The sequence below is a fragment of the Acipenser ruthenus genome, chromosome 15 (genome assembly GCF_902713425.1).
Source record: "Acipenser ruthenus chromosome 15, fAciRut3.2 maternal haplotype, whole genome shotgun sequence".
Classification (NCBI taxonomy): Eukaryota; Metazoa; Chordata; class Actinopteri; order Acipenseriformes; family Acipenseridae; genus Acipenser; species Acipenser ruthenus.
In genome coordinates this window covers 6,244,085-6,271,862 of record NC_081203.1, presented here as the reverse complement: position 1 = coordinate 6,271,862, position 27,778 = coordinate 6,244,085, and the positions used below count along the sequence as shown (strand labels likewise).

Below are 27,778 nucleotides of genomic sequence, written 5' to 3'. Positions count from 1 at the left end.
ATTTCCTAGTTATTCAGTTATAACTTTATAAAATTAACTGATTCTTTATTAAAAGAAAATTAGACAGTGGTACACGTTTTGAGGTGTTCTATTGTGTCCTTCAATATGGCTGGCACAGGTTTTTTCCCAGCAGTTTTACAAAGTAGCCAAGTGATTTTATAACCACCTTGTATTTGAAGCTCATCGCTGTCATATTGCCCTGAACGCTGTGATGTGATGCTGAAGGTGAAATCCCAATGGCCTGTGTGAGCTGTGCTTGTCCACTCAGATATTTATAGTTCAGGTTAATAATCCTGGGCTATGACCTGACCACACGCTAACTTGTAAAACTAAAAGTACCTCCATCCTCATTCGCCTGCCGTATGGTCCTCACTGTGCAGCTGTGGTGAACACAAGATCATCTTACTGGTCTAAAACAAGAAACAGAAGAACCCAGTAACACCCTGGATTCTGGTAGGTTACACTGTATTTAATTATTTTTTTATGAAACTCTTTACTGGTTTCTAGCTGGAAACATAGCTGGTATATCAAACCACATTACAGTTTCTTAAACCAGCATGACCGGGTGAAAACCAGTACTTTGATAAAGTTGTGCTGGAATTTCTAACAGTGATCTGGTGGACATAGTTTATTTGTGGTGGTAAAACATTGCTGAACTTTGGGTACTGCAAGTAAAGCTGAAGTTATTCCATTGACACTGACAGTAGCAGCCAAGACGTGTACCATATGTACTTGACTATGTCTTTCTGCTTGAGTTCCTTACCTCAGAATTTATTATTGAATGTTAAGGATGCAGTAATGCAATGTTAATATAATGTAAAAGTGAACTAGATATTTACTATTACAAAAATATTCAAACTGAACACAATGTTTAATTAGTCACTTGATTCTCTGATTTATATTATTTGAGCTGCTGATTCTGTGTATTACAATAAGGGTGTAATTTACTGTGCTGTCAGGATTTGTAAAGCTAATATATCATGCAATAGATTTTTCTTCTTGCAAAGCTCTAGTGAAAAAACAATACCCTTGAGAAACCATTACAATGAAAAATGTATTAAGACAGCATATTCAAGGCTAGAAAACAAGACACGCTGGGTTCAAATGAGTTGAAGGCACTTTCTATTTCTACAGCCGTAAAGTAACTACACGTGAGTTTGTGATTTGAATGAATAGTAAAAGCCTTTTTTATTCAAAATATACACCATAAGTATATCAAATATACTTAGTATACTTCTAGTATGTTTCAAATAATGTATACTTGGAAATGAATATACTTACATTTTTGCTGAATTAATTTTTAATTTGTAATTTCATGACTTATTTTAATTGAAATGCCATAATATGGGACCTGGCTTTAATGACCACTCAGAGGGTCCAGAGGTCTCTTTATATAAATGAAATAAAGTTGTTCATGATCACGTTCTAGGCTATTCTTGCTAACCTCAGTCTATAACTGTTTCATAATATAATTTATTATTATTATTATTATTATTATTATTATTATTATTATTATTAAATACATCTCAAAGCATCTACAGTAGTTGCCTCTAATATAGCAACTGTGATAGAAGTGGTTTTCACATTAGCTAATTGGGATGAGGTCTCATTACCCTTTGGTGTTACTGTCAGTGTAGCTGACTGAGTACAATAGTGTGCTCACCTCACCAGCCTCATGTCTGTTCTTCCATGTCAAAGAGGAAGCCTTGTGTGACCTTGGTCAAGAGAGCTGCTGCATACGCAGTGTGTCAGGCCCCCATTCTGACAAGGAATGCAGTGATTTAAGTGTGTCAGGCACCCATTCTGACAAGGAATGAGGTGATTTAAGCTCATAACCAGATGACACAAGTGTGTGGACACTGTGTACCAGCTCAGTTTAGGGTGGGTTTTAACGATGTACAATATCTACTTGCAGACTAGATCCTGGCTTGGATTTCAGACACTCATTCAGCATGAGGCCAGCACATTTGTCATATCCGTATGATATGCAGGTGCTGTACATCCTGTTACTTCACCACAACATTGCATGAGTTTGGAGTTCTCTTCAGTATTGCAGAGCAGAGAGGTCTTGCAGCAAGCAAGCAGCCGCAACAGGTTGTAGTTTTGCACAGAGCCAAATGCTCCAGGAAAATCCATGTCTATCTACATACAAACCTAACTCTAATCTTAAATCAGATTGCACACTTGCTGTTCAGTTCCCCAGGTGCCACTGGATATTCTCAGAGAACTTATTGCTGGACAAATTGACAAAGTTGTGAGAGAATACCAAAGATGATATTCATGCACTAGTAACTGTTATATTATAATAATTTGTTATATTATTATAATTGGTTTGCTTATTCATTAATTCTGAAAACATTAAGACACATCTTATCAGGTCTGTGGCAGTGCAAGAGCTATGCCTGTAAAGATTGTGCTGTTTGTGTGTGTTTTGGTGGTGGTTAGGAGGGATGGGGTTAATTCATGTCCCTGCCGAAAACATGTGAGAATGTGGCTGCTCCGAAGTAGAATAATTGGAGCTAATTGGAGCCACATCCTACAAAAGGAGAGCCTAGAGCTCCATTTTGAGAGAAGTTGGTTATTATTATTATTATTATTATTATTATTATTATTATTATTTTTTTTTTTAAATGTCTGTGTTGTTGCTGTGTTTGTATATTCTGTCTGTATTCAGTGAAGGCGAATGCCCAGCCTGACATTGTGTTTTGTTAAACCTTTATTTTGGCCCTTGTGCCCTTCTGTTCATATTATTTTTGTTAATTAAAGTGCGCTTTAGCGCTTAAACTGCAGCTTCCTTGCCTCGGATTCTCTTTCCTGCCGCTGCCCTGCTATAAGGTCCTTATAGTTTGACCTTCTTACAGAACAGAATATATATGCTTGTTTATGCAGTAGAATATGTGTTAAAGTTCATATTTAAACCAGTTCATATCTAAACCATGAACTATTGACATGGTTAACCATTTCCAGACCGTGCTTGGTATATGACACCAAAGCCAAACATATAACCACAACATATACAATATGTATCTAATAAAGGGATGTCATTTGAAATGCATGCTGGCAATGATTGTACATAACAGCCTGTAATCAGTGTTCATATTGTAACCTAATTTAATTTGGTTTATTTTAAGTGTCCTGCGCTCCCAAACTGAAATCCATTCGGAATTGTTTCTATAAACTAATTACTGGTAACCTAGCAACCCTCGAGGATTCTCGTTGATGGGTGGGAATTTAATTTTTTTTTAAGCTTTACCTTACCAGGAAGTGTGTCTTTAAGACTAATAGCTGTATTGTTTCCGACGGTGTTGTGGAAGACGGCAGCTGTACAAGTTTAAACAATTCAGGGTGTGTGAGTAAGTCTAAATTGTTTAATGACGATGGTCTTGTTCTTTTTGTTATTAGGTTCTTTTAGCTCATAAGGAACACAAGTGGTTTTAAGGGTGCTCTAAGTATACATTGTAATGGTGTCCCATTAAACGAAGAAACCTCCTGTACCAGAATGTGCCCATAAGCACACGCACAGGCGGGACACTAAAGTAGAGTTCAACTAATGCCTACTATTACCAGTATGTGATTTCATACTTCAGACAAACGCCTGTTGCAGTGAACCAGTCTCCTAACAAGAGAGAATAGCATTGTATTGCATTAGCCCTCTAGGTAAGGTTTAGAGCAGGAGGTGGGTTAGAAATGACTGTCTGCCCATATGGAATAAATTAGACCGTTTCATTTAACATTGGAAAATATTAAAAACATATCGGACCCTCTTCAGCAAACATTATCTTGTGAATTATTGAAGGAATATTTTTTTCTATGACTAAATTAATAAATTAATGTGGGGGGGGGGGCAAAAGTAAAGAACTGCTGAAAGTTACTGTAGCCAACTTTTTCACTAAAGTAATTTTGAAATGCCACCATTTGATATATTTATTACTGCTTAATCTAAGTTTAATATGTGTGTGTGTGTGTGTATATATATATATATATATATATATATATATATATATATATATATATATATACTATCTATCACACACACATTTTTGGTGAGAATTGAACTTGTTCATGGCCATGCGGCTACATTAATTAACCTTCTAACTTATTTCATAAGTCTGATACTCCTTCTTCCTTACCTTTTCTTTTAATGGTCTCATACTCTCTCTTCCTTCAGATATTTTTGGGAGTAATACAACATTTAAAATATATGCCTATATTTATGTATTAATATTTCATTGTCGTCTCTCCTGACCTCCTGCCGAGTTCACATTTGCTTAACAACGTTTTTCTCTTTCTGTTATAGCTAACATTAGCCACGGTATACACCTTGGGTGAAACCAATATGTTCGTGTAGGGAGAATTAATTGTGATTGTTTATAAATGTGGCCCATCTATATATAACAAAAAAAAAAGTGGAGGGGCCAAATATTAAGTTTGCCTGCCCCATATTCAAAATTGGCAGGGCACGTGCCCCTTCTGCCTCATGTGTTAGGCGCCTATGCACATGAGGTTTACAGTATGTTACACACCATGTGCTTCAAATTCTTTGTTGTTGACTTGTATTTTAAATATACCATAGAGGCTTTCTGGGATAGCCCAACTCTCTCCCCCTGCCTTAAATCTCTGCATTTAACACGTGTCTGGCTTTCCGTGGACGGTATCTCTTACAGAGATCTTTCAGACGCATCTTTGTGGGATATTACATGTGTTCCCTTGCCATTCCAAGAGGCTTTGGCAGCTTGCAGCCTGTGACAGCTGCAAAATGATATCAGTGTCAGCAGCAATATTCCTGTTATTTAATGCTCTGTGTTCAGAGCTGGGTGTTACTTTAATGAATTGCTAAGTTTACGTGATCTTCACCTCAAGTACCTTTAAAAGGCTACTTGTTGAACGTGTTGGGTTGTGAGCGTTATCCTAACTTATCCACTTGCCGTCTTGTTTAGTTTTGTATCCCCAGCTCCTTTTCAATTTTCACATTGTCGGCTTGCTAATCTCTGAAGTATGTATTCCGAACCCCTTATAAAAGTTTCCTATAGTTAATTTGCATGGTAATTTAGCAGTGTACTCTACACTTTATATGTATATAAACTTATACAATAGTTTATGACAGTAAATGTTTACTGCAGCACCCACTTTTCACCCCGGTAAATATTTATGGTTTGTTCTTTAGTTTCTCTTTCACATCACCTTAAATCACTCACAAGCTGGGTAGGGTACCAGGTTTATCTGTGCAACCTCTATTACAGCAATATATAAGGCTATAAACACAAATGAAGATGCTGTAGATGTTGGAAGCTGCATGAAATACAAATGGCATCATACACTTTTGAAATGTTACTGGGAAATAGCCGTATACCGTATCCCTCCAAGGGGTCAGTTAATCAAAAATGCCCCTAGTGGCTGTAATCTGAGCTTGTGTCTAGATGCCCAGACAGTGTTATGTTCTAAGCAGCTGTTATGAATTAATGTCTCTCTGGTTCTCGCTGTAAAAAAAAGTCCTGTCAGTACAAGGATTAAGTGTGAAATCTCTTACCCCCTGTGTTTTTAAATCTATTGCTGATAATAAAAATAGCCTATCTCTAAGGACTATTATAGTTCCTTGGTCTGATGATATTTGGAATAAAAAAAAAAAGGTTCCCTCTGCTCATGTTCACAGTAGATGCTACTCAAGCACTGCTGTAGTCTTTACAAATATGAATGATAAGTTAACCTATACACACACGTTCGGGGTCTTGTAACTGCAAATAATATATATATATATATATATATATATATATATATATATATATATATATATATTGGCTCAAAGAGCCAGCGATATTGTTTTCTATTTATAACAAAACATTTTTAGACCATTATAATTGAAAAGGTTGAGGAGGAGAATCACTTTAAGTGGCTGTGATAGGTGGTCGATTGTGATGTCACTGGTTTGATTTTAAAATTGAAGGGAATTCCAAGAAGTGCCTCTTTTTTTTTTTTTTTTTTTTTAAAGCAAACACATTCTATGAAAACCATTTGTAAATAAGTCTTCCCAAAATCTTCAACAAAGACATCGGGAAAGGCTGCTAGTTAAAACATTTGAGTTTCTTTTAGTACTACATATACCACTTTTGAGTGTTTTTAAATTTACCAGGGATGTATGGTACTGATATATTGTTTTTGTTTGCATGTGTACAAACATTGTTACAACCACTATTGAATATTACTTTATGTAAAAATATATTTTTAAACTATTTCAAAATACGTTTAGTTAGAAGCTATCTGGCACTGAAAGAAGCAAAACGATACTCTATCAAGGCCATGTTTACACCTTCAGCTGCACCTGTCCTTCTGTAAAGGTGTCAAAAGTCAGGAGCGAATTTGACAGAAGCAAACAAGCAACAGCACATGAACTGGTTTTATGAACTAGTTACTGGTACAAGTGCTGTAACTGATATATCTTTTTTTATGGGTGCACATTGCCTGCAGTGGGAACATCTTCATGGATAAAACCACTGCTAATGTATTTTAGGAGGCAGCCTTGCACAGCAAATATTTCATTTTGATAAGGTACACACAAATTGAATAATATGTTGTATTCTTAAACAAACAAAGAATGGTGGCTATTTATCTCAAGTTACTTCAAGCTGAAAAATTAATTGTACTATAGTACTCCGACTTTGTGATTTTATATATTTAATTAACTGTATGGTATGCAGGAGTACGATAAAGGAAATTAACCTCAACATGGTGAATAGATATATAAATAGCCAGGTGGTGGGTGCTTTCCTGTGTATTTTTCATTCCACCACCTTTATGAAGGCATCTACAAGTTTTAAAATCAATCCATCAAGTCACACGCAAGTTGTAAAAGTAACAAGCTGTCATCGAAGAAAATGTATTATTCAAGGGACAGGATCAAGGGAGGTCCACTGAGCACCAGATGGGACGTCTTTGATCATTGCAGGAATTTGCTTTCAATATGTCACTCCAGACATGTTTGATTGCCTGAATCCTTGTTAATTAGTCCTTACAATCCCAGACCCCTAAAGGGAATACTTCATCTGTTTTATGCTTTCGAAGTCATTTCAACTTGGCAGTGTCTTCTGGGTCAAAGTGTGTCACTGGCTGCAATAACTAGCTGGTTAATGATAGGAAAGAAGGTGTTGAAAGGATGGGGACAATTTCACTCTCAAGGTGGAATACCAGATAACAGGTTTAAAATGAAAATAAATGTTTACTATAATACAGTATCTGCACATTTGAGACTTATAAATTAAACTGGCCTTGACATTTGCCTACAGTACTCCCTGCATTGCACCATGGGTGAATCTAGGCCAAGACTGTATCGCATGTTATGTCTTCCTTAAATAATTTATGTCCCTATTTTATAAAGATGTTTACTATCTAGGAGCCTTTGGCCTTTAAAAAATGTTAACGACTTTTACGAGAGGATCGATAGTATGACGGCTGTGGAGTTGCTGCCAAATCTATAAACAACAGCAATAAGCCAAACTAATTATACACAGCTATATTAATGAAATGTGGGCACATTGCTTGGAAGGTTTAGACGGATTTTCCATTTCATCAAGGTAAGTGCCTTCACATAATGAATAAGCATTTATTTATTTATTTATTTATTTATTTATTTATTTTGCATTTTGTTGTCTTAAATATATATTATAAATAAAAGCATTTACTATTAGAACATTATTTTCTTTCAAAAAGTTGTCCCAACAGTTCTGGCGAGTACAGGATTTTCAATATTAATGTTATTTATTTTACATGGTTACTGTAACTAGGGCATCTTCTGTTGTCAACACAGAATTAACAAGCAGTGTTATTTCCAGTGCCAAATTCATCATCTATTTAAAATAAGCAATTGTACTTGTTTCAAGAAGCGTTTGGCATTTTATTTTACAATATGGTACAAACAATGATGGCAGCCAAGAGAGAATCTTGATAATAAAATAAGGAGTTTGGTTTGATAGTTCTTAAATCCCTGTTACAAATTTAGAATTGTTTTTGAACTGGTCTGAAGAGGCCTCGGTCTCAGCTGTGGAATTCCCTGCTGAATGTAATCAGGAGTGATGAGACAGTTCTTTTTAACATTAAAGGTGTATCAGACTTATTTAATTGGTTTGTGTAATGTCCTGGGGTGCTTGTACATGAAGGATGCTTGTACGTACAGTAAATGTAATTGGTGAGATTGTTACCCTTTTTAAAGCTTTGGGGCACATGGTACAGCAGAGAGCAAACTGATAAACCATAAGCTTGGGAAATGGTCAAATTACAGTACAAATTCACACTTGTGTATTGTTAGCGGAGATTGTGCCTCTGATGTGGTAGCAGGGTTGAATGGATAAACTGGAGATTGGCTTTAAGCATAAGGCTTACAACTAGGTTTACAGCCAAACCAAGTCTGACTCATATACTGTATACAATCCAAACACATTTATTATGTCAGACTGGAAAAATAGTTGCAATCCAGCGAAACGTCACTGCTTGATAGAAGTTCAAAAGGAAGTCAACTTAGCAGAGAGAAAAAACAAACAAACACATGAGCATCATGTCTTAAACGATTCATTTTGGGTTGTACTGGAGCTACAACTAGGAGAATGCAGTATTTCATTTCTTAAAGGGTTTATTGCTTATGAAATACACCTGTTGTTTGCTGTGGGACTTACATAAGCATGTTATAGATAATTTTCTATGGTTGACTACAGGACAGATTTTAACGAGATCAGAATGAGATTCAATAGGCTCCGAGCTGACATCTAGATTATTTTTAAATGCTTCATAAACAAAGTATATAGTATTGTTAATATCCCATTTAGAAAATGATACAACATAATGACCATCCACCCCCACTAGACAGAGCAGCTGTTTAAAAACTGCTTCACAACCAGTATGTGTCAAAGGGAGCCCTCTCCGGAGTGTCTGTGTAGACCTGTCATCAGCTGCAAATGCAGAAGTGAAAGATTAGTTGTAAATTGTGAAGGTTTGCCAACCAGTACGTTATAGTTTATAAAAGTGAATTGTTAAGGTTAGCATCTTGGGTGGTGAATCTGAAAGGAAAAACAAACCCCCCTCAGATATGATGCTAATTAGGTAATGATCTGTTCTCACCACATTGTCCAGTTTAAACAGATGTCGTCTTGGGAATATTGCAGATCGTAATACATCTCATTTGAATTTCACAAGAACAGTATCAAATGCTATAGACCGCGCAGTAGCTGCTGTAAAGTGTAACTCAGCTGCCAAACTGCTAAAGGTTAATCTCTTCAGTCCAGATGCAGTGCCATTAAATGCACAAGCAGGTCATTTAAAGGAGTGCTAACCAGGACTTTAAAATGACCTCCTGATTACTAGCTGTAACAGTGCTGTTCTGTTACTGTGTGAGAGACACAGAGGGTTTGAGATTGAAATGCTGCACAGTCATCCAGGTTTTATTAATGCTCAGTTGCAGTGTTGGTGGCCACCACTAGGGTACTAGCAATGGTATCCCTAGTGCAGGAGGATATATACACAAGTTGACATTCATATATACAAAAAAGGCAAAACAAACAGTGTACAAAAATAACTTTAGTTTGGGATATGCAGCTATTTCAAATACAGAACTATACTGTAGGGCCTTGTACTTCCTGGTACCTAATCATTTCCTGTTCTGTAATTCCACCAATTAGACCATGTGACCTACAGCACATGAACCAGGAAGCAACATCATAAACACCAATTAAAAAATTAGGAACACATTTTTTGAAAAAGAAGTCCAGGTATTATTTCTGAATTTCTGGGGGTTGACTATTACTAACATTCTAAATCATACAGATTTTAATTGAATTTCATTGATCTTTTTAAAATGTATTTAATAAACACAATATTTGTCCCAGACACACAATTAAGATCCCATATTGTTTGCAGTTATGTCCTTTGGACTTTCCGGAACAAAAATATTGAACAAAGATCTGTATTCACTTGCACTACATATTGATTAAAAGAAAAACTCCATGCCATTAACAAGCGGTACCACATGAGGTCCTCTGAAATGCAAAAAACCTTGTTTTACTATTGACAACTTATTCATAACATGTGAAATATTAGTGCTGCCTGATCTCAGTCTCTAGCATGTATATTACAGTACTGTATTTTACTGTATATATTTCAAGGTAAAATACTATTGTAGTATTGTGAGTATTTATGAAGGTTTCTTGATTAGGAGTTTATAATTTACAGTGACTATCTAAAGAAGCTGATTTTTTGGGCACCTGCTGGTCCCAAGTATTTTAGATAATAGTGGTTTGACTGTATCTTCAGGCAACAAAACTGGTCCCCAATTAGCTGGCATTGTGTTGCTGCTCCAGTGGAGTTATATGATTGGATGTGGAGGCAGCTCCTGAGATGAAGTTCCACTTGGAGATGAAGAATACAATTGTATTGTTTGTGTCCCTGGACGACTTACAAAAATGCTGGGATAGCTACCTTAAAGTAATTGTAGCTGACAAAACAAGTGCGCACTTCCATTAACTGCACGTTTTAAAATGAAAATACCGCACGTGCTTCTTTCAAAACGCAACGTTTGAGACCTATATAATTAATGGATGTGCATGGGGGAGAGAATTCATGGAACTATTTGGGGTAAAACTCTACATTAAGTGTCTCCTATTACTGTGTAGTTACTTAGTAAATACATGTGTACTTAAATTACAATGTTACTATTCACAATTACAATGTACTTAATGTGTATTTTATATTAAATAGTACAGTACCCCATGCCTTCCTCCCCTGTAACAATGCATTTTATATTAAATAGTACAGTACCCCATGCCTTCCTCCCCTGTAACAATGCATTTTATATTAAATAGTACAGTACCCCATGCCTTCCTCCCCTGTAACAATGCATTTTATATTAAATAGTACAGTACCCCATGCCTTCCTCCCCTGTAACAATGCATTTTATATTAAATAGTACAGTCCTCCATGCCTTCCTCCCCTCTAACAATGCATTTTATATTAAATAGTTGCAAATAGTGAAACAAATATCACAAATAAGACATTTGTTTTAAGGAAACATAGATCTCCCCATCAGAATGCAATGTGTAGAAGAATATCCTTCATCAATTCTGATGAAGTGTTATACAGCGTATTTTAAAAGCAAGACAAACAGCATTTTTAAGAGTTTCATTAAGTTTGCTGTGGGGTGTATGGACCCAGCAACCCAGCAGAAAAGAAACCTTATCCATTTTAGAGCTGCTTTCTAAATAACACATTATAAAAAATCCTTCACTAAATGGCATCAAGATAACAAATGTTTGATTGGCATTCAGTCTGTGTGACATTTGGCTTGCGTTACAGGCTCCTGCTGTCTGACTAGTTTTCACAGCCAGCAATGAGCAGCTATTATTACCAGTCAAGAAGCAGCACTATAAAGACAGTATAGTATTAACTGAGGAACACTTCAGGCATTTCCAGCTCAAAAGGCAGATACAAACATGGGTGTTTACAATGAAAAGGGGTAATTATAGTTTTACTTTGAACACATTGAAAAATATGAATGTGCCTCTTGTTCTTTTTTAAAAAATATTTGAAGTATTTGGGTGTAATAAGACTGCCTTGCATATTTCCTTCATGCAACATTTCCAGCATGTCTTGTGTGTGTATTTTTAGATGGTCAGAGTATTTTTTCTCTTATTATGCATGTGAAATAGAAATAAAACTATTTGAATGAGAATATAGACACTCTATTTCAATTTTAAGGTGCTGGTATTATAACCCACCACCTGTTTTTTAGACCATTAAAATAGACCTTTACGATGTATTTTTTCTAAGAATTCTATTTTTTAATGTTCCAAAATGAAAACGATAGATAGTAAAGGAACACTTAGAGAAAGACTCCTCATTGAAATGTGTGTCAAATACTTTATGAGTGTTTTATGATTCATGAAACAACCTTTATGAAACACCTGAAACCAAATTATGTTTAATAGTAAGTGTTTAGTGTAATTATACTGTTACTTTAAAAGAAATAGTGAACAGATTGTTTTATCTATCTTTTCCTCTTATACAGCAGGCCTGCGTCTGCATATTGCTTAGAAATGCAGTATCTTGTTCTCCAGTGTAGGTGTAATGTTTCTTATTTACCATTACTTATTTTTTTTCTCTGCTGTTCTAGGGAAGCCATTGATGAATCAAAAAACTGCGTCATGTTACCTCCAGAAAAACCTGACACTCCTCTCACACGAAGCAGGGCTTGCAAGACCGTTCGATATGGAGAGGTGGTGTTTGCAGGTATTGTGCTGTTCTGTCAACTAAAAACCAGACACATTGGTAATCCATTGCAGTGCCAAGTTATTTCATCTGTTATCCAGTGGTGGTTTTTTCTGATGGGGTAGTTAACAGTTTATTTTAGAGTCACAAACAGGTAGCACATTAAGAATCAGCCTGTAGTTGCAATTTCTTTTGTCTGAAACCTTAAAATGGCTTCTTGTGCCAAAGACAAAACTATTCCAGTACATCTTACCTTATATAAACAACACCTTCTCCTATAAAAGACAAATACAGTATGGTAAAAGTGTATATAGTTTTTGTTATGGTAGTTTTTCCAGAGCTACTAGAACTAAATGCACTGCTCACTCCTTCCAGATATTTCAGTGCTGCCCTTGACTGGTTGTAATAAATATTGATTTGCTGTAATTATTCAGTTAGCTCTTTGTGCTTTAAATCAGCTTCTATTTCAAATGCTTGGATTTTGTAACCACCCTGTCTGTCTTACGGGACTTTAAATGCCCGGCAGCAGGGATCTTTCAAACAGCTGCACAAGAAGCAGCTGAGAAAACAATCAGGAGGTTTTCACACTCATTCAAACAATGTAGAAACAAGCTCAGAGATGGAACCGGGTCTTATTCATTAATCTGTGCCTCTGATGAGAGGCCTTGTCATTCCACTGTCTCTCCTAATGTAACCTAAAGAAAAAATAAGTGTGGTCCCAAAAAGACTCCTTCTGGCTACATGGAGCCTCATACTGATCTTTCCATATGGTATGAACCAAGACACACCGGCAATCCATCTCAGTACCTTAGTACCAGAACAGTTACAACAGGTGCAATACAGGTAATACCTTTTTAACTGTGTTGCCATTGTTGTATGTCAATGGTTCAGCTGGGTTTTTGTCATGGTAAAACACTAGTATTTGGTACTTCAATGCAATTTTATTCCAATGCTATTTTATTATATTATAGCTTATGTTGAACTAGATCTATAGATATGCTGAAATACTAAAATTCTTTGGGGTCTTCATTGGGTATGATGTTTGTGAAAATGCTTTACTTGTTAATCTGTGGATCTAACAAGGCAGAGGCTGGGTGCAAACCATCGATCACGAACGCCTCAAGCAAGTATCTTAACCACTATGCAAAGGAGCCATGCTCATCTACAGGTGTGGCTGTACAGCTTGTTTTAAAACTCATCTCACTGACAGGGGGGCGTGTGTAACGACACTGCCTGATACATTAGTCGCTGTAGTTCTTAGTAATGCCTGTTCTGTGTTACCCCCCTCTTTGCAGTTGGGGGCTGGAGTATAAATGACCCTGCATCCCGAATGGAGTGCTACAACCCCCAGGTCCATGAGTGGAGGGTGAGGGCACCGATGACGAAACACTGGAGCGACGTGGCTGTTGCTGTACTTGGTGACATGATATATGCTGTGGGAGGTCACGATGAAATATCCTGCACCAGCAGTGTTCAAAGGTACTTGTGTTTGTCCCCCTTTGATAGAGCACTATTTAAAATCAATCAATCAATCAATCGAAACAGGCTTTAATAAAACAGTCTTCATATGCAGTCATATTTGAAATGCACTGCGTCAGGTCCTAATAGGCCACTGAAAGTGACTGGAACTCATCCACATTGCAGGCAAGTCTGGCCTGTACCCATCTTAGATCAGATTCTTGTTCTAACAGGATTGGATACTGCATTAACACTTGTTTATTTAAATGTACCCAGGGGACACCCTAACCCGAAGGTATTTGTGGTTGGCCAGCTCTTTTGAATCTGGTACTTACAAACTGTGGTACTCTGAGGAACTCCTCGTGACAATATTCCCCCATGTTGAATACTACATTATTTGCACCAATTTTCACCTGCAATGTTTTGAAATAACCAGAGTTAAATTCATAGTCAATTTTGTATAAAATGAAAACTGAAAATAACATTTTGGTTTTTTTTTTAATGTTTTATTTTGGTTAAAAATCAAGTTCATTTTTGAATTTTAGATAACGGCTCTAATCAGGCTTTTTATCCACACAGATTAAAGGGAAATCCTTTTTTTATAATACACTTAGCAATTAAAACATCGAAAGCTTTACATTTTAATTTGTTTCCATATAATACACTTATGAAGAAGTACCTATATATTGTACAATGAGTGTTTAGAGTTTGAGCATTGAACTGTTTTGTATTCAACACTACATACTGAATTAAAAGAAAAACAGTTCCAAATGACACCTGTAGCTAAGCAGATGCGGGGCTTGATTTAAGTAAAATAATTCACTGAATTAATCTGTATTTGTTATATAAACAGTTAGCTCAATGGTTATTCGGCCATCCTGATTCCTGCAATACCTATAGTACTCTATTTAAAAATGATTCCGATAATTGGTTAACTGATTTATTAAAGCTACACAACATTAATGAATGGATCTGTTTATAAGACAACAGTGATTCTCCAAGGAAACTCAAAGCCATTTATGGAGAAAAATGATTACATTTCAATATTGTGTGAACATCCTACACATCCTACAAAGCAAACAAACTAAAAAAGGCATAAAAAGTCTTCCTCTTCAAACTACAAAAGCGTAACCTTCATTAAACAATCTTAAGATACATTAAGAATTGTTATGGGAAATGTTTGGGTTACTGGTTCAGCCATGTTTGACTTGCCATGCCTGTGTGATTGACTCAGGATTTGTTTAGCTAAGACTGGAGAGAGAGAGAGGGAGGGAGTAAAGAACATGGCGACTGTTCTTGTTGTTCAGTTATGTGTACATATCTGATTTAAATAAACCAGTAAAGTGTTGCAAGGACCAAACAGCCTTGTCGGGTTCTCTATTAAACCCCTCATACATCGCTACAATACGTACAGTACATCTGTTTTTCACTTGAATTTAAATAAATTAAATATATTAAATATGGCTGTGAAGACATTTTGGCTCTGTTTTAAAAATCACCCTTTGGGTTGCTCACTCTGCTTTTAGGATTTAGAATTGCAATATGTTCACTGCTAATACCTACATGAAAAATGGCTTTTGCATTAATTGTACAATATGTGAAAAATGGTCCACTGTGTCCATTTTTATTTATAATATTAACCCAATAACTCACAAGAGATGAAGTCATGTGTATGCTATATAGGTCAGTCAATAAGAGAAATGTGTGTACTGTAGATATAAACCTTTCTATCTGAAAGTAAAATCTACCCAGACCTGCGTGGGTGGCTGTTAATGGTGTGTGCTGCCAAGCTAATTGACTGGCACGCTTTTCATTAGAGCTCCAGTGCTAGTCTGTCATAATTCTAATTAAAAAGAGATACTTATGCACACTTAGCCAGAAGTCATTTAATATACATGCATTTACTGTCACAGGCACTGGCTTTTAAACAATCATGACAGTGTGAACAAAACCAGGGGTACAGGCCAGGGTCGAGTACATTTTAAAGGACAGCTTTCCATTCTGTGTCTCCAAATATAGTATTTCTTGTCAGCCCAGGCATCCTCCATCAAAAAACCAATCTGTTCTATATAATACTCATCCTTTTGACGGTTGTGTAACATGTATAGGTTGTATTTAAATGGCTAAACAAGGTCTAAAAGTTAAAATAACTAGTAACTTTAAATAACATGCATTGATAATACCTGAAAGTGACAGTAATGATTATAAGTATACGAATAAGAAAAGCTAACTGTATATAAATAGGGCAGAGGTGACGCAGCAGAACAGATTCACAAGTGTGTGCCTTATCATTTGTTGGAGGCCTGGGTTTGAATCTGTCTCGGGTCTAAATCTGACTTTACCTGGCTTTGAGTTTCGAGCTATCCGAGTGATCGATCATGGCTCATTAAAGAAGGGCCCGTTATAGCTGCTGACTTCATCTCATCACTGTCTTTAGCGCCACACCGCTAGGATTGTCACTGCCTGTCAGTGACATGTCAGGTTGTCATTAGAAGATAAATTTAAATCCAGACGCGCAGCCTGGAATGTCAGGAGGGGGAATCTTAACCTGGTTGTCTAAACTAGACTACTTAATCAGCAATTTAAGAAAGAGCAGAAACGGCTGCTGACGGGTAGATTCATTTAGTTGCATGTGTGACGTAGCTCATAGCTGGGGTTCCTGAAACTCACGAGGAAATGTATTCCCTTAACTGACATTTTCAAGGTATGCTTGGAATATGCGTCTCAATTACCTACTACTGTACAGTATGTTCTGGGAGCTACGTTCATATATAGCTTTGGATTTAAACATCATAACTCAATAGTTAACGGTAATGTATTAGGAAAAAACTCCAGTTTAGCAACCAACTGGTAGACACATGAACCTGCTTAAATTTATTGTGGCTAACAAAATCATGCCATAAATATTATTGCTTTGCACTTAACTATATAGGTCTCAAATGTGCACTTTTGATAAAAAAAAACGTTATACCAAACATGTGTTTTCATTATAAAATGTGATATCTGGTAAAAGTTTAGGTTATTTCTCACTTTCTGTGCCTTATTCTCAGGATATCTTACACTTGTACTTCCTGGTTAAAAGTGTCTGCTGGGTCAAAGCATGATACTGGCTGACTGCATGTCAATCAGTAGGGGAAGCAGCTAGTTGGCTAATGACTGGAAAAAAGCCGTTGATAGAGGGTTGACCTATGCAGATTGTATCCTGTTCATTCCATCCTCGTATTCACTCTCAAAGGTACGACCCCAAATCAAACACGTGGAGCAATAATGTGGCCTCGTTGAGCAGTGGGCGCAGTGGCGTGGGGTTGGCTGCTATGGGAGGGTATCTCTACTCCATCGGTGGATATGATGGCATCACCTGCATGAACACGGTGGAGAGGTAACAATTCATAATATTTGTATCTAACTGAATACAATTTGATTGGCACGTGAAAGTAGGCTTAAGGTTAGATTTAAGAGTTCAAAATGGCCATCACAAGTTATCATATGTAATTCACAGTAATATGATGCATACCAAAGTCTTATTACATGTCAAGTTTTGGTATCCGTACCACAATCTGACCGGAGGTTTATATTCCAGCTTTGCAACGTTAACGTGGTTTGTATGGTTTGTTTGACTTTGTTTTAGATACGATCCTCAAGTGAATATGTGGTTTAAAGTTGCTCCAATGAGCTCCCGACGCAAAGGGGCTGCAGTGGCTGTGTTAGATGGGTACCTTTATGCAATCGGAGGCTCTGACGAGGATTCAGCTCTTAACACAGGTACTAATAGAAATGACTGCATCACACCAGCTAATACGATCCTGAAGATAAATATACAATGATTGTGGGAGACCTTTGACTTCCAGAGCAGGATCACAGAATTGCCAACCCTCTGTTTCCATCATTCTCACAACAGGTGTAGGACCAATGATGCGATCTGGATATAATTTTGTACAGTACCCAGCTAACTTGGTTCCTGTTGATATTCAAATCTGTTAAACAGCAGTAGGTCATGTGCGCCCTCTTTCGCAAGGCACAGTGCAGAGTGTGTGTTGATGTTGTCTGTGAATGGCAATGGCTGTGCAGCTGTGTGTTGATGCTGTATGTGTATGGCTATGGGTGTCAATATCCAAATACATGCTTCTGGTTTTATGTTGTTCTGCTGCTGGTGGTTTTTACCTTATAAAAGTTTAGCAAAGTGTAATAAAGCAAAGTGAAAGCATGGTAAAGCATACTGTAGGTAAGCATGGTAAAGCTAAGAGCAATATGGGAAGCATATTTTAAAAAGTTTAGCATAGTATAACCATGGGATATACATGGGGAAGTGCAACCTTGCTGTACAAAAATACCGTGGCAGTCTTCGATTGTCAGGGAGAAACACGCAGTTTTGATAGCAGTAGGCAGGCTTCTATTTCTGTCTCTGAGAATTCAAGGTCAAGAGGAGTCCCACAACCTTGTCTTGCATGTGTCTGAGAAAGGGGCAGTCTGGTGTATAGACAGGAGAAGGAAACATGGAAAGGAACAAACGTTTCCAATAGAAACCCCTTCTTACTTTGGAAAGCTGCAATTTCTTTTAACATTGTTTGCTTGAGATTATTGGTTTCTGTGGCTATTATTTAACATAGTTTATTTAATTTAACCAGTTAGCAGATATTTTAAATAAAAAAGGAGCAGGTTCCCCTGTGTCTTTAAGCATTAATGTATGACACCATGGTCAATACCTGTTAGATACTTAACCACAGTGACAGTTACTCTAGCGAGCTGAACGCGAGAGCAATTGACAAAAGCAAGTCCATTTATCTACTGCTAATGACCGCTGCAAGGATAGGAATCTGTATGAGGACATTTTGGGACTGTAAAGACATGTTTCAAAGTTCTGTTAGCTTTTTAAGGACATCTATGGTAGGATAATGACTGCTCTACTCGGAACCTGGTTGGGATGAGATGATCTGAGAGGTTTATAATTTTTTTTTTAATCTACTGTACTTTAATTTGAAATAATATTACATTTTCTAACTATTCTAGCAGAATATGCTTCTGAAAAGACTCCTCGAAGCTAATTGTGGGAAAGTGAAGCAGGGAAGCTTATTAGAGTTGCACAGGCTTCAGTGCACAATGCTTGACCTATGGCCTGCAGTGCACTGCGCAACACTAATATGCTTACCCACAATCATTTCATTTTTTTTTTTTTTTTTGCAGGAATAGTTTTTTAGAATAATGATCTTAGCAGAAACAACAATATAGGATTGCATAAAACACACATAATAGGATATTTAACAGTTCATGCTGAAGAAAGTGACTTGTGTCTCAATCTTTGCTTTTGCCCAGTGGAGCGTTACAATCCTACGGAGGACTGCTGGTCTCATAGCCCCTGCATGGGGTCTTGGAGAGAGAACCCAGGCTGCTGTGTGTTTCAGGGTATGATCTATGTAGCAGGGGGGCGTGATGAAGTGCTCCAGCTCTGCACTGCCGAGCGCTTCGATCCACAAAACAACAGCTGGTCTCCGGTCAGACCAATGAGGTGCAAAAGAAACCAGGTTGGTGAATGCAATATACTGTACCTGATTCAGTTTTTCTGGTAAACCAGGCAGTGACATTATAATTACGGTATGCAGTATACAGTATATATTAATCTAAATATCTATAGCTATTTATCTAGTAGATAGATCTGAATATACCGTATACTTAAATAAGATTAATTAAACAATCTTAATGTTGCATTATGATTGATAAAAAATACATTTAAAATTTGATGTTTTTACATCAATATCAGGTTTTATACAGTATAATGTTATTCTGTACTGTTTAACAAAAATATCAATCCATAAATCTAAACCCACTCAATTATAGAATTTGTAGTAATACTTTCATTTTAGTCTTACTGTATTTAAAACAAGAACACATCTTCTTGGTGTCTCAGGGATATTTAGGTGTTCTTTATAAGTGTTATTTTCTTTGTATATCTGTTTGTACTGCTTGAAGTTGTTTATATTTAAATGAATCAGGACACACCTCTTGGAGGGTTTGTTTCAACACAAAGCTCTGTGATGTCTTGTTTAATGTTTCAGGTGGGTCTTGCAGTTGTGGATGGAATTCTGTTGGCTGTTGGTGGTTTCGACGGAACCACTTACCTGAAATCAGTTGAAGCGTATAGTTTGGATACAAACACATGGAGGTAAGAAATGTCATAGTTTAAGCCTAAATCAACCGTTTTACCATCTCAGATTTTGATGACTTTATATTTTCTGATGGTGCATTTATATGTTAGTTAATACATAAGAGACATCCTATTAACTTATAAATCACAAAAACTAAGACTGTATTCAGGAGCTACTATTTCACATAAGAACTGTGCTAATATGTCCTGTGAAAGGGAAGACGACTGTACATAGGTGTACCGAGAAGTCTGTGTTAAGCTGCTGTATCTAGTTCATGCTATGCTCTTCTGTTTGTGTTATGTAGGTTAGATCAGCCAGTCCCTTTATGTTAGTAAGCACTAGCACCACCTAGTGCACAACAGGGTATTGCAAGAAATACAAAAGGAAAGTTGACCCAAAGTGGCAGATTACTAAATGGCTCTGCCCCTTACTTCTATAAAGACAATGTGGATGATCTAGCCTGTGTTACATGTGTCTATAGCAGACAACTAGAACTGAAGAGCAGCTCCTGAAATCTGGTGAATGTACCTTGACACAGACTTGACAAAAACAATAATATTTTAGTAATCGCAATAAGAATATCTACAATATGTACACTTAAAAAATGTCATTTGAAGTGACATGCTCTGGTTGTTGCTGATTTCCTTGGTAGGCTTTTAATGGATTGCTTTACTCTTTGTTAATCTAATCCCTGTCTCAGTGTGAAAATCTGAAAGAAAATAAATCAATACTGCAACGAGTGGTCTTGATAGGTTTATTGATAAAGAGGTTGCTTTTATTAACTGATCACAAGGTGTATGTAAAGTCAGTATTACAGACAACTGAAAAGCTACATTAATTTTACCACATGCTGTTCCTTGTTTAATGACGACTAAAGAGGCTGGACAAGAAAATAGAACCTATAATATGTAACACACCATTTTGTGTAATGGCTTGTGTCTGAGATGAAACTGGTTTCTGTCTATTTGAGGTTATTTGAGTGTATTCTCTTATGACAAGCTTCAAAGTAAGCAAAATCTTTGAAAATAGTTTTACACAAGTCATTATTTTTCCATCAGCATTATTACCGCTATAATTTGCATACATACTCATTTGTTTTTAATTGGGGGAACAAGTAAATTAGACAAAAAACTAATCCGACCATTTTTGTTAGCTGTAACAAACTTTGCACTGGAGAGGTATTCAGCAATTCTGTAGCAAAACTATTTTTATAAGAAATGTGCCAATTTCCTGATAATGAATGCAGGTATGTATTGATTGTTGTTTTAAAGCTGGCACTGTCTGTATATTAAGCTGTGAACCATGCTGGTAAAATGTCTTGTGTTCATCCGTTGCCGTTATCCTTTCAGACACTATGGGAGTATGAAGTGCAAGCACCCGGGAGGTGGAGTCTGTGTGGTGAAGATGGAACAGTGCGATTCTTTGATCTCCTGAACAGCACCAGGGAATGAAAACACACAAGGAGATCCATTTTAAGGGTCTAAAAATCAGCAGACCTTGCATACCTGCATAGCTGCTACTGTATTTGTACAATGAATAAAGGGGTCCCTATTGTGCATCACCCCCTGGTTAAAATACCAGCTGGATAGTATAGAGGTAAAGGCTGGTGGTATTAAGATCTGCTGCTTTTTAAATCATTAAAATGTGACATATTATCAGAATTTAAATATATACTGTATATATATATTTTTTTTTTTCATTGTAAATTGGGTAATACATTTGTCAATACTTTTGAAGTATTCTCGCTAATCAGAACCACTTGATACTAGACCCTCTTCACATTAGTAATTTGAACAGTGCTCACTGTAACCTGTACCACACTTTCATGGTAGGCATCAATATTCTCTCTCAGTGTGGAGTAGTGGTTAGGGCTCTGGACTCTTGACCGGAGGGTCATGGGTTCAATCCCAGGCGGGGGACACTGCTGCTGTACCCTGGAGCAAGGTACTTTACCTAGATTGCTCCAGTAAAAAAAAACAAAAAACAACTGTATAAATGGGTAATTGTATGTAAAAATAATGTGACATCTTGTAACAATTGTAAGTCGCCCTGGATAAGGGTGTCTGCTAAAAAATAAATAATAATATTCACAAGCTTGTATAAACATTTGAACTGTATCTGAAGTAGCCCAAAAGCATTTCCAGAACAATATATCTCGCCAGGAGAGAACACTACGCACAGCAACCTCTTTTTCTGAGGAACGGCTGCAATTCTGCAAATGATTTCCGGCAGGTGAACAGCCACACTAAACTGTGTCTCAATACCCCAGGAGGAAATCCACATTAATTATAAAATGTTTACAAGAACACGGTACATTATTTTTGGATCTAGGACACTAGCTAGTGTGTGCTGCCCCCCCCCCCCCCCCCTCCCCCTCCCCCTCCAAGGTGGTTTTACCAAGTTTCCCTGCTATCTTTGCCTTTGGGACAGCAGGGACACCAAGGCGCACTACCACAGGCGGGACTGGCCACAGCGGACAGAGTTCTCTGTGGGGAGGAACAACGTCAAGTGGGAGCCACTGGTGGACCCCCGGAAGGTGCTGATGCCACCACTGCACATCAAATTGGGCCTTATGAAACAATTTGTCAGAGCTCTAGATAAGGAGTCGGCAGCCTTCAAGTACCTTCAAGACTTCTTCCCTAAGCTGTCTGAGGCAAAGGTCAAAGCCGGTGTCTTCGTCGGACCACAGATAAAGAAGATGCTGGAGTGCAATGAATTCCCCAAGAAGCTCACTAGTAAGGAGAAAGCGGCTTGGAACAGCTTTGTCGCAGTGGTTCGGGGCTTCCTGGGCAATCACAAGGCCAAAAACTATGTGGAGCTGGTTGAGACTCTGGTGAAGAACTACGGCACAATGGGCTGTAGGATGTCCCTCAAAGTCCATATCCTTGATGCTCATCTTGATAAATTCAAGGAGAACATGGGAGCGTACTCGGAGGAGCAAGGCGAGCGCTTCCACCAGGATATACTGGACTTTGAATGCCGCTACCAAGGACAGTATAACGAGAACATGATGGGAGACTACATTTGGGGGCTGATTCGTGAAAGTGATTTACAGTATAATCGTAAATCTCGAAAAACTACTCACTTCTAAATCTTTTGTAGTCATTTTTGTATTACTTTAGTATAAATACATGTTAATTTGGATTCATATGTTGTTTTTTTCTGACTTTATGTGAACGAAAAGACACAAATTCGCCCGTTTTCTCATTGGAAATAGGTAAATTTCAAAATATCACTGTCCTGGTCACAAAAGCAAAGTTTGTGGGGAATAATAGCCATTTTCTATACTTTTGAGGCATAAGCAATTAGGAAATAACACTTACTACCCAGGAACAAAAATTGTGTTACATAGTGAATCAACTACTCCAGTGTTGCTCATTTTAAGGTATTTTACATAAGCAAAGTATTTTAATGTGAGCGCCACCTTTAAACAACTTCAGTCTTCAGTCTTGTTGTTTAGCATCAGTGATAAATATTAAAGACGATATCGTTTAAACATGGTGCTCACTTTATATAATGTATTTGTGAAAAATGTACTTAAGTGAGCACAATTGCACCAGTGGGTCTGCATAGAATTAGATTGACCATCACGTGCATACAAACGTATTGCCATCTTATAGACCCTGGTCCTTTCTGGAAATGTTGTGCTTCTTTTGGCAGTAGTTACACAGGTTGCTATTAAAGTCAATATAATACACTCCTATGTGCAGATATGAAAGAAACACATGGTATAGCAAACATGCATATATATATATATATATATATATATATATATATATATATATATATATATTAAAAAAATGCTTTTTGTACATGCCTTACTTTCAGGTAGTCCTGAACTTCCTTGGTCATCTAACCTGGAGATTACAACTGTCCACCATTCAACGCCTTGTCATTAACCTTGTCATTATCATTTCAATTTTGTTTTATTAATTTGGCATTTGTCTCTTTCACCAAATGTAATATAAATACAATACAAAATTGCATTTGGTTGACAATTTTTATTTGGAAATGAGGATTATGTTTTAGTAAACGTATTATTTATAACAGATTGAAGCTATATATACATACATATTGTTGTCTATGATGAAGTTTTCTGATATATTTAATTTAAATAGCTTTAAAACAGACAATTAAATGCATGACTAATGCATGCCCCAGTATATTGTGTTAATTCTGAGTCTGTGGAAAATGTGGTATTAAAATATGTATTTTAAATTTCAAAAATAAAACATGGAAATTAAGAATGCTTTCGTTTTACTTTTTACAGAATACACAAACTTTAGATGTGCTTGTTTAGAAACGCCACCAGAGGGCGATGTACTATACAGATTTAAATCACCGAACGTGCATGTATACCACTTGACATCTTATCAAAGAAAAACATCTATTTTACACTATTGTATCAGTAAATGTATTATTTATAACAGGTGGAAGATATAACGTGCAATTAATCTACTTAATTTGGTTTGGTGTAGATTGATTATTAACACAGTATGAACAACTTGGTTAACATGTCAGTAAACTAGTTGTTAGTAGTTTTTAAATCGTGATTGGCGATGTCCTACAATAATGCTGAAGTCTGTATTAAAATTGTTTTCTTATGACATACATCCCCCTAAAGGCAGTAACTCATGGAAGCTAATGGAAAAATGCAGACACATATATATATATATATATATATATATATATATATATATATATATATATATATATATATATATATGTTATAGACTATTACAGGATATCTAACCAACATGATGTCATATAAGCACACACGGTGTGAAATATATGAGTGTTATTCAATGCAGAACCATAAAGAAGTATATGCCATACTAATATTTTTTGTTTCCTTGAGGAGACCGCTATTTGTCGATTTCCCGGCCGACATTGTTAAAAAAAAACATCTAGACATTTTATTTCTAAGGACTTCCAGTAGGTGGCGCCTTTTTATATACAAACCCTTGCAAAAAGAAGCTGGGTTCCTTTTAATCAGAACCCCGCTGCTGTAGCAAAAGGAATATGCTTACCACAAACGGGAGACTGGTTCTTGGGGATGTAAATCATGCTAGCATCTCTCTTGGTTTACGCGCAAATTAGATCGACACAGCGGCTGCACAAGGCTTCAAACTTGGTCGAATAAATAATCAAATACTACTGTTCTCTTTTTTTATATATAAAAAAAATATATGGAACTTCCAACAACTGAGCAATCAAACTGTGCTATATTTTCTTAGATACAGAAAATAATACACGTTTGCAAGAATTTATTTAACACAGTGTGGTTGTTATTTTGTATTATCATTTCGCAGGGCGAATTAAAGATGTATAAAAGAATTAACAGTGGACTTGATGCTTTGGGCAGGCGTTGCTGAATCGGTCCCCGGAGAGGATTGTTGCAAGCTTTGCCACAGATGCAATTTACCAAGGGAGACGCTCTTCTGCAGGGGACGTTTAAATCAACCACACGCCAGGGACAGGCAGCTGGATGTCAGTCCAAGATGTGCAGCGAGTGCTATACCAACCAGACCTTTGTTTATGATGATGGGACAGCACATAAATGCACAGCCAGGTATATCCTTTTCATACTTCTCACTGTATTTTGATTGCACGTGTAAATGTGTTTAGTGGCTTACCTGCGGCTGAGGTCCTGCATTAGATTAGGCTATCTGTCCACCTAGCAAACGATAGTATTGCAACAAATGGTTTTGCTATGAAAAAAGGAAGAAACTGCCATACCCTCGCTTGTTCATTATGTGGAAATTAATCTACAATAAAGGTTAAATCCGCTTATCTGTAACTGAAAACAATCCGAGGTATCGATAAGGCTAAGTCTGCCTCCCCCAGCACATAATCGATCAGCTGCGACAAAATGTGTATATTAATGGTTGGATACGTTGTGACTGGCTTTGGTTCGATCATGTCATGCTTGTACTGGTCTTCCAAAAGGAAAATCGCACCTGTTCTCAGAACTGTTACTTACTTGGCATGAAGTTGAAAATCATTTGTCATTTCTATTGTCGATTCAGTATAAGTTGATACGCATTTTCAAATGTAGTAGTGGTCTTTCTGAGAATGAAGGACCAGGCGAGAAGCTCCACCTGCGTTCTTTACACACTTCAGTTTTGAATGTAAAATTGATTTTTTATTTTATTTTATTTTATTTTTACTTTAGCTGTATTTGAATGTGATACCTTGATTTCGTTGTTGTTTACTGTCTCCGGTGATGAATTACCTAACTGAGTCATTTAGACTTTTCAATTCAATCTATAATTGCTATGATTGGACATGCAGCCCAAGATAGATGTAACGTATTGTCGCAAGATGAATAAATGTATTTAAAACTGCTTGATAGTTTTATTATTTTACCCTAAAACCATGTGATATTGGGGATACATATAGTATTTTGGAGGTGTTCTTTACAATTAGATGCGGGGTAACATATTTGGTGATTGTAATGCAGTGTGCATGTAACCAAGAGGTCCCCGGTTCAAATCCCAGCTCAGCCACTGACTCATTGTGTGACCCTGAGCAAGTCACTTAACCTCCTTGTGCTCCGTCTTTCGGGTGAGTCGTAATTATAAGTGACTCTGCAGCTGATGCATAGTTCACACACCCTAGTCTCTGTAAGTCGCCTTGAATAAAAGCGTCTGCTTAATAAACAAATAACAATAACATTAGAAATTAAACATTCGTCTGTTCAATGATAAGAGGAGAAGTGAAAATGATACTGAAGCTAAAATACTTGGTAGGGCATTTGTTTTTTTTAAACAAGCACTTTATCAAGAAAATAAAAAAATGTCCAACTGCAAAAGGATGTATGCACGCTGGTGAATCGTTATGCATATAACGGCCGCTAATAATGGTATCCAAACCTCTTACATTTTTACATTTATCTGAACAAATTGACAGTGTGGTGCCTTTGACCATTTAAAAAAGACAACGTGGTAGTCGGGTAACTGAGGAGTCAAGAAAGAGTTATTGTAACAGCCCATTGTGGGTCCGTTCAGGGCAAACTGATGATGATAATAAATACATAACTTTTACGATCTTTGCAATACTTTGGAGTTGTTCTGAATTCTGTTTTGAAGTCTCTTTAAGAAGCTACACTTGCACTGGCCTCGTTAGTTGGTGTTTTGACCATCTCCTGCAAGAGGAGCGCTAATTAGGCCAACTATAGTTATGTTGTATTCAGTTTTTTCCTTTTGCTTTTCCTTTTGCTTGTATTTAAAATACAAGTTAATCATCTGTGAACGACTACAAGATGTTTTCATGGTTCTATCTGCTACTGTATGCAACCGCTGCTTAAATAAACGACTGCTTAACTTACTGTACTGTCTGGAGTTGTTTGCATCCGTTACCGATACAAGTGAAAACCTAACAACAAAACACCTTTATTAAAGTATGCATCTCGCATGTATTTGCACACACCTGTTCCTACCATGGGAACAGCGTTCCCCTGTGTGAATTTGGACTGGATCCTACTATGGGAACATCGTTCCCCTATGTGAATTTGGACTGGATCCTACCATGGGAACATCGTTCCCCTATGTGAATTTGGACTGGATCCTACCATGTGAACATCGTTCCCCTATGTGAATTTGGACTGGATCCTACCATGGGAACAGCATTCCCCTGTGTGAATTTGGACTGCATTCGTAGTATCAAGATAGCCAGTGAGCAGGGTTGCCAAAATATTTTTATAAAAACCCGCCCACTTCTTCCTCAAAACCCGTCCAATCGGAAGCGTAGGTTGTGACATCACAACACGTCTGATGTTGTTCCCCCATTGAAACAAATAGCAACCACACTAGTTGCAATTGTAACTTTTTTATTCAGTTTTATGTGCTTAATATACTAAACACTCACCTGAAATAAATCAATCATTCATTTTCTTTAATCAAGTAAAACCCTTGAGAACGAATTCTCATTTGCAAGCC

At 36.9% G+C, this 27,778-nt stretch overlaps 2 protein-coding genes across 5 annotated transcripts in view; both read left to right on the top strand.

Annotated features, from left to right (window-relative positions):
- The first annotated feature begins 342 nt into the window (after positions 1-342).
- On the top strand, positions 343-22,186 carry LOC131697530 (kelch-like protein 20). 2 transcript variants are annotated; one of them, XM_058987050.1, is made up of 8 exons: positions 343-453; positions 12,146-12,261; positions 13,536-13,719; positions 16,934-17,077; positions 17,327-17,460; positions 19,009-19,217; positions 19,749-19,855; positions 21,188-22,185. In XM_058987050.1, the coding sequence occupies exons 2-8, from the start codon at positions 12,177-12,179 to the stop codon at positions 21,270-21,272; spliced, it is 948 nt and encodes a 315-aa protein (XP_058843033.1). In that variant the 5' UTR covers positions 343-453; positions 12,146-12,176; the 3' UTR covers positions 21,273-22,185. The 2 variants fall into 2 exon arrangements, with proteins under 2 accessions (XP_058843033.1, XP_058843032.1); XM_058987049.1 differs by lacking the exon at positions 343-453 and adding an exon at positions 11,399-11,488 and having other exon boundaries at positions 21,188-22,186.
- A 2,712-nt stretch (positions 22,187-24,898) lies between these two features.
- Positions 24,899-27,778, top strand: part of LOC117396751 (potassium channel subfamily T member 1) — a 136,814-nt gene continuing 133,934 nt past the window's right edge. Inside the window, exon 1 of one of the 3 annotated variants that reach the window (XM_058987045.1) lies at positions 24,899-25,410. In XM_058987045.1, the coding sequence (XP_058843028.1) occupies positions 25,191-25,410 (220 nt within the window). In that variant the 5' untranslated portion in view covers positions 24,899-25,190. The remainder of the gene's footprint in view (positions 25,411-27,778) is intronic. The other 2 variants (XM_058987046.1, XM_058987047.1) reach the window with 2 other exon arrangements.

Bases quoted from the DNA above. Each gene is read 5' to 3' on its own strand.
- LOC131697530 (XM_058987049.1), top strand. From the start codon at position 11,466: ATGGGTGTTTACAATGAAAAGGG. The intron at 13,720-16,933 runs GTACTTGTGTTT...TCACTCTCAAAG, and splicing joins TGCACCAGCAGTGTTCAAAG to GTACGACCCCAAATCAAACA. The intron at 17,078-17,326 runs GTAACAATTCAT...ACTTTGTTTTAG, and splicing joins TGCATGAACACGGTGGAGAG to ATACGATCCTCAAGTGAATA.